The 8,033-nt window shown below is 38.1% G+C and overlaps 1 protein-coding gene across 1 annotated transcript in view; it reads left to right on the forward strand.

Annotated features, from left to right (window-relative positions):
- The window catches only part of LOC138047248 (E3 ubiquitin-protein ligase RNFT1-like), a 12,860-nt gene continuing 4,827 nt past the window's right edge, over positions 1 to 8,033 (forward strand). The window contains exons 1-8 of the mRNA XM_068894011.1: positions 1 to 535; positions 1,734 to 1,810; positions 2,245 to 2,345; positions 3,873 to 3,943; positions 5,191 to 5,273; positions 5,872 to 6,018; positions 6,503 to 6,568; positions 7,325 to 7,429. Coding sequence (XP_068750112.1) covers positions 13 to 535; positions 1,734 to 1,810; positions 2,245 to 2,345; positions 3,873 to 3,943; positions 5,191 to 5,273; positions 5,872 to 6,018; positions 6,503 to 6,568; positions 7,325 to 7,429 — 1,173 coding nt within the window. The 5' untranslated portion in view covers positions 1 to 12. The remainder of the gene's footprint in view (positions 536 to 1,733; positions 1,811 to 2,244; positions 2,346 to 3,872; positions 3,944 to 5,190; positions 5,274 to 5,871; positions 6,019 to 6,502; positions 6,569 to 7,324; positions 7,430 to 8,033) is intronic.

Raw genomic sequence — 8,033 nt, forward strand, 5'->3', positions numbered from 1 at the left:
CGTCACTTAAAAATGGCGGAACATCATGGAATTTATCCTCCCAGTTCAAGAACCTCTTCATTCCATCAGAGAAGTTCACATTCACGTTCAGCCTCGTGGTCCTACACTTCAGGAAATGGTCAAATCACTCTCACACCTTTAAACCCTATTAGATCGGTTATTCGGGAGTTTGTTCCCAGTTTTGGACACCGAAGTCCAATTTCGCGTTCATCAGCCAGTTCTCCACTTTCACCTCTTTCTCCGTCGACGTACGTCAATATAGCCGAGGTTTTAAGGGATGGAAACGATTTGGAACACTCAGAGGTAAACAGAACCGCTAGTTATAGCACTGTAAATAGTAATTCGGGAAATTCGAGCGAAGCAGACCTCGAGAATGGCGAAGTCAACACGTCGCCTGGAACTTCAGGCACCCAAAATGGAAACGGCCGTTCAGGTACCGACAGAGTAGAATTTCAAGGAACGATAAACTGGATTGAGAAAAGCTTACCATTCGTGCTGTTGCTTTTGAGCAGAATTATGTGGGATCATCGACTAGGTAGGTGTTAAATATGAGACAATTCGTTACTACATGTACATGTACATGTAACTGCACATGTAGGTGGTATAAAGATACGTCTATGTAGCTTACCTGTGTTTAAAGGGGTAGTTTCTAAAGAAACTGTGGTGCTGCGTCGGTGGGGAAGTAGTATACAAAAATTTGGTTTTATCAACGGAGTTGATAATGTAAATTGGCCACCGTACAGAGATTCTAAAAGCTGACGTTTCGAGCGTTAGCCCTTCGTCAGAGCGAATGGATACCTGTGTTTACACTGACTGCAAAGAATTACTAGAGTTAACTTTTGGGAGTAACTTTTGTCGCAGAAAAGAAAATTAAGGACGAAACACTCACTTATCGAGAGTTACTTTGTAGCTTTCTCTAGTCTACTTTACTTTATTAACACCTTATGAATGGAGAACCACCATTCCCGGGTGCAAGGTGTGCATACAACGGAATTCAAGTGGTTCCCACCCCTACCATAATGAAGGGAGAAGCCACAGAAAAAGGAGCGTTGTAGTTTTGTCTGATCAACTTCAAGGAAGGAGCCAACCATTTGTAAGAACTATTTTAAACTGCTAGATTAAAATTGATACCGCAGTTTTTTGGCTATAAGGTGCAGCATTTTTCCTCAAAGCAATTGCTTCTTGGCCCCAAATGTGATCTAAACTCAAGGTGTGTATTATAGCGGAGTATCCTCTTGCAACAAAACTTGTGCAGGGATGATTCTTCGATCCTTTGCTGCCATCTTGTATGTTAAACTAGTCCCAGTCTTCCTCTTACTGCTTGATTTTCAAAATGGTGGCCTCACACCAACGTTTGTGGTGATGGCCTTCAATTCTTAGCGTTGTACAACAAAAACGCCCACATGAAAGTACTAATAACAGTAGGATCCAAAGGTTTTTCCCTAAATAATTATTCTAGTTAAATTTCCTTCTGCCACTTATCTCGACTTGCATGTAGACTACAATCTTCATTTGCGACAGCATACATGTAACTAGTGATCAGTTGAACCAAATTCCTCTATTTGAGATGGGTCTCAAAACCGAATATTTTGATGAGTTATTCAGTTTGTGACATAAATGCCAAGACGTTTGAGAGTTAAAGGTGCATCTTTATAGCCCAGGGCACCTTGCATCTGAAAAACTACAGTACACATGGTATTGTTGACTTAAACAGACGTGTTAATGATTTGCAGGTATTCTGGTATTCGTTGGCTTGTGTGGAACATTTCTTCATGCCAACAGTACGGTTAAAAGACAGGTGTCCCTCAAGGTTTGTTGCACATTCATTAATCATCCTCATTGTCATCAATAACTATTGTTCTAAACTATCACTAGGTGAAGTTATGTTTCACAGGTATTGGAATAATGTTTTTTTATTATAAATGGTACTATATAAATTTCTTTTGATTGAAATGAATAAGTGTATCCTAGCTGTTAGAATTCTTATTGCCGCTATTGTTTTTCTCTCAGTAAATAAGACTCATCTAAGCCCTTTTGGCAAATGCAGGTCTTCTTATTTTATATGTACATACTTGTAAAAGCACACCTTTGGATATCAAAAATTCCAGGATTTTTTGTCTCCCAACAAGCTCAATACTGTAATTGACATTTAACTGCTTTGCACCCTTTGAACAGCACTTTCTCTTTGTTGCTGCATTGTCATCATATATATACAGTAGGGTCAATTCCTATTCATTTTTACAGGATCGACGCCTTAATCGTATTTCCTTGTGGACCTTTCTTTTTCTATCTGGAAATGTGTGCTTTATTTACTATGTCTTTTACAACCATCACCTGGAAAATTGGTAAGCATTAGCTCTCTCCAATGACATTACTTCCAGTCAGACAGGATAATACACCTTATTCCAAAATGGCCACCATTTTATTATTCTTTTGTTTGATTGCAAATTTTTCATTTGAAAGCAAGGCCAAAAGGGCCAATTTACAATTTGAAACAAAAAAATACTAGTCTAAAATGGCGGCCATTTTGGAATAAGGTGTATGTCTAACATGGAAAGAGTCAATTTCTATTTAAGGATGGTGCCTACTATTGTTAGTGCACATACGTTCTGCGCATCTCAAGATACTCGGGTTTCCTTTTGGTGATGATTGCGAATACAGGGATATTTTTGTGCAGTAAAACTATGCAGGGAAAGTACTTTTGGTAACCAGGCATTCTTTAGAGATAATTAAGCTTCAATTTGAGAAAGAACGCCATACATTGCTTTGTATTTTAAGAGCTTTTTACAAATACTGTTTATATATATATACCCCCCCCCCCCCCCAAAATTTCTTTTTGGATTTCAATAACAATAAGGGGGGTAGGGTAGAGGCATTGTGATAGGGGAGAGTTAACACTGAACACCCTCCAACAGTGAAATATTTGAATTAGCTCAGGTATACTGTTGTTTCCTTCCTTGGTGTGTATTGGAATGGGTGTGGACAACATACTATTAGGTGTAACCCTGTGATTGACTGGCATCTCCTCCAGATGGGAGTAAAAAAGGAAAGGAAAGGATTTTTATTTAAGTGTCTAGTCGTTCTAGATAGCACTGGAACACTTATTGGGGACACTGTAAACTGAAATTAACAATTAATGCAAATCAAGTCAAATGTTGGTTTTTGAGGGGAGGGGAAAACCGGAGTACCCAGAGAAAAACCTCTTGGTGTAGAGTAGACAACCAATAAACTCATCCCACCTATGACCGCGAGTATGGAAGTAAAACCCGGGCCACATTGGTGGGAGGTGAGTGCCATCCCTGCATCCCTGGTGTGTAAATGGGTGTGGACAACATACTACTAGGGGTAACCCTGTGATTGACCGACTGGAGTAGCAATGATCTTGCTCACTTCATGCTTCAGAAACTGGGAGAAGGTCTGGCTATGTGAACCCCAGCGGCTGGATTTTCCAGCTCAGACAACAGCTCAGAATTTCCTGTTTTCTGGAAGTCCTTTGTTGTCGAAGCAATGTTCAGAAATTCCCCTAATTAGATGCACATGGATTTCAATAAGTGTCACAAAGTCTCACCTTGCTCTTCTCCCAACTTCTACGTGACCTGTGTCTCAGAAGTTACAAAGTGTCCCCCAAATGCTGCTTGCAAGTAACGATAAACAGCTACATTTAACCTAAGCTAAAACTAACACTATTAACCTTTCCCCTTTATACCATATTGTAGGAAATAGGTAGACACTTCACGTGGGATGTCAAAATTGGGAATTAGGCATGCACTGTACATGTAATTAGGTAAATTTCTGGACATAAGTGGTTGTTCAAGCATGACTTTTTTCCTCAGTGACGTGAGGTATGCATTAATATTGCATCTTCTCTTTAGTTTGATTTTCAGAAAGCCATTTTTCCACAGAATGGATGTCTGGACTGTATTTTGGTGTGTCGGAATAACCGGTAATCAGTGCCACAATAGTTAACATATATTGTTGTCAGATAGTCTGCCTCTTGGCAGGTTCAGTGCTCTGAAATACCGCCAATTCTCTCCATCCTCTGGCAAGCACCTCAACTCCTCTGTCCTTCACTTCAAGAAGCATGACTGTTCTTTTTCTTCATGTTGACTTCTTGTCATCCACCCTTCCTTCTATCATTTCCTTCATTAGCCCAATAATAATGATGATGATAATGATAATAATAATAATAATAATAATAATATTTAATATTATTATTATTATTATTATTAGTATTATTATTATTATTATTATTATTATTATTATTATTATTATTATTATTATTATTATATAGCAGAGAATGCTGAATGCTACATTGTCTTCAGTATCACCTTTTAGACACTATAGGACACTACTGCCATCCTAAACAATATTATGTACATTATCCTATAGATTGTTTTTACTTTCACACAAAATATAAATTCTAAACCGTGCAATAAAGAAGGGGAAGAAAACGAAATGTTATAAAAGACTAACACATTTAAACTAAACAACTTCTCAAGTCTCAAGTCTGTGTGGCCCATCATTTCTTAGTTATTGGCCAAAACGTCTCCCAAAACTTTTAAGAGCTTTGTATAGAGGCGCCATTTTGGCTGCCAGAAATCAACAAAACATTTGGAATGTGCTTTGCCATGAAAATACATTCTTTTCACTTAGGAACTGGTACACATACTGTATGCATCAACACAAACTCCGAAGACTTAAAATGGTGCAATTGATGAAAGTTAACAGCCATTATCTTGCTTTGATGAAAACAACGTCCAGAAATTTAAAATGCTGTATTTTCATAACGAACGACACTACGGCTCTAAAAACTTGTGAAAAAAGATTTAAATCTAGATTATCTTGAAACAATCTATAGACACTTGGACTACAGTGTATATGTATATAGCTTACCATCTAGGTATCATATTTTCTTTCCTATGGGAGAGAGTCACTCAGTTATAAGATGCACCATAAACTCTCAATCATGATTGTATCAAATCTAAAAACTCAAAAGTTGGGTGAACACTCTTTGTTGCAAGATGCGTCACAAAATACAGTTGTCCCTCTTTGGAAACAGAAAAAATTGATGGGAATGCCAATAATAATTATTATTATTGATCCTCCTGTGCAGTGATGATCCAAGATTTAAAAGTCAATGTCGAATAGTTTTTTATTGTGCTGTTAACTTTTGTTTGCTGACTTTCCTAGATTTTGTGATCAGGTACATCACGATGGCTCTCAAATCAATGGTGGTCATTCAACACAGGAAAATAATCCCTTTCAGAAGGAGGGTGAGTTTTAAGGTGGCTGACACCAGTTTCACCACTTTTAAAAGATCTTCTCATTAGAAGACACTGTATCACATAACATCAATGTTATGGTACCATATGAAACACCAATCATTGCTTAACAAAATGCGCCCACTATTGTAACGTAATAGGTTACCATGGCAACATTAAAGTTCTCCAAAAACGTTCTGTATTTTGGCTTTTCTTACTTATATCTCAGAAATGAACTCAGTGACTCCCATTTTTTATTGTAGAATACTGATGGAAAAGTTTTTAAAAATTCATGAGAGCCAATTCAGAGCTATCTTAAAATTGTTGGAAAACTGGTTTATTGCATTGTTTGGGCCTGATGTGATTGGTCGAAGTAATTACTTTGGCATTTGTTTTGCGACACTCAGTTGAAAACCGCTCTATAAATGCAGTTAATACTTGGCTTATATCAGGGCAATTGATGATGTTTATCAAAAGTGAGCATGCATCTCAGTTTTTGTAATCTTTGGAAGTACTGCATGAAGACACAGTCGTAGTATTTGGACTGAATTGGATAGTATAGTACCTTGTTGATATTACTGTAAGTAATAGTTTTTGGTTTATTTCACAGGGCAAGTTTTACTTGTTGATTGAGAATTTCTCGCAGTTATACCGCATGTTAGTTCCTGTGCCGCTGTGGTTTGCCTTTTTCACAGATTACAACTATGGAGGGGAATACTTTGCCGTCATAGCAACTACAATTTATCTTTTACTTAAGGTACATGTAATATCTTACTTCTTCCACTATTACGCCATTGTACCATAATTATTTGGTCAAGAGAACGCTCAAAATATGAGACGGTAATACACTGTAGTGTCCCAGTTAGAATATAGCAAATACGGACGGAACGGGAGTTTTCAATGAGAGAAATTGTTCTCAACTACAGTTAAACAAGGAGTGATTATGTCGTGTGCCATCATAATTTTATTTTGTAAAAGTCAATGCGATGTTTAGAAGCCCGAAGCTCCCCTCCCCCGCTCTTGCATACAAGCCAATTCCATAATTTAAGCACTCATCGTTAATGTTGTTGACTGAAATTTCACGAATTACAACAATTCTTGCTCAAAGTCACTAATAGAGGGTTTTTTTGTCATTAATCATATTTTTTTAATTTTCTAAACTGTTTAGCTAATATTACTAACAAGTATGGTCCACGAGTTCTTTTCGCAGTGTTAACATTTTGTTTTTATGATTTTCTTAGGCCCGCATGATTTTTGGAAAACTTCAAGAGGTGTATGCAGCGTGCAAAGTTTTTGGTCTTGATGTGGTGAGATCTAACTCTTCGGTTGTGTTGTCATTCTTCTTTTGCTTTATCCATTCACAATGAAAAATTCCCACTTGCCAGAAAAAGTTGCTACTAACTGCACGCCACGAAAATTGTAATTAGTACTTTAGTTCCGAACAACCAACGAGTCTAGCCGGCTTTTTTCCAGGTTAAGAATCCTCAAGTTGATAGTTGGTGGTATCTCGAACAAGAAAACGCACAACTTCAATCAGGCCATACAGTAAATTACAAAAATTTGGTTTATCAACGGAGTTGATAATGTAAATTGACCACCGTACAGAGATTCTAAAAGCTGACGTTTCGAGCGTTAGCCCTTCGTCAGAGCGAATCGAAGGGCTCTGACGAAGAGCGAATCGAAGGGCGAATCGAAGGGCGAATCGAAGAGCGAATCGAAGGGCTAACGCTCGAAACGTCAGCTTTTAGAATCTCTGTACGGTGGTCAATTTACATTATCAACTCCGTTGATAAACCAAATTTTTGTATACTACTTCCCCACCGACGCAGCACCACAGTTTCTTTAGAAACTACCCCTTCATACAGTAAATTATCGCTCTATTAATTGACCAACCAAAGAGCAACTGTAGCTAGTAAAGGATAAAACAATAACTATCATGTATACTTGTAAACTTCTTTGATTTGAATAACCGCTATAATGTCACTGAGAACATGCAAATTTGTTCTTTAATTCTCAACGGACATCACTTCAAAGGATTAATCCTTTCGCCGCCTTTCCTGTAGCAATATGGCTCACCCCCCTCTAAAGAGGACATTGCAGAAGCAGGAAACTCGTGTCCAATCTGCCAAGAGGAGCTAAAGGAACCCATTATGCTTCGGACATGCAAGGTATTAATATTTTATCGTTACGGACTTGAAATTCTGACTACCCTAGCACGAGTTTCAATGTAAGAGTTTATTTAGGATGCGTCAGTCAGTCATACAATGCAAACGAATCCCGATTACATACAACAAATAACACGTGACGGTTTATAATCTTATGAGAAGAATAGGCCATTTCCGAGTTCATGTCTGCCTCCTCGTCAAAGCGAGTCTAAGTGAGAAGTTTTTATCATGGCAATTAGTTCTACTTTACATATGAATGAAACCTAATTTTCATAAGAAAAACTTCGCACTTGGACTCGCTTTGAAGAGGAGGCAGGCACGAACTCGGAAATGGCCTATGGCCACTAAAAAATCCAACGCTTTCGATGTGGCCAAAAAATATGAGGAAAAGTATTTTTCATCCACCGAGGAAAGATCCTGAGGAAAGGGGACTACTACGTACACAATGTAAACTAGAAGATCATTATAAAACGAGACTAACTAAAAAGAAAGACCAGCAAACAGGGAGACTGACCGACCTAGATTGACAAAAGTCGCCAACCACGACCCCTAAATACTCCTAACAGCTCCCATGATACCCTGGGAGTCTCTCTATCGTGACGTCAGA

Source organism: Montipora capricornis, chromosome 4 (assembly GCF_036669925.1).
Source record: "Montipora capricornis isolate CH-2021 chromosome 4, ASM3666992v2, whole genome shotgun sequence".
Taxonomy (NCBI): Eukaryota; Metazoa; Cnidaria; class Anthozoa; order Scleractinia; family Acroporidae; genus Montipora; species Montipora capricornis.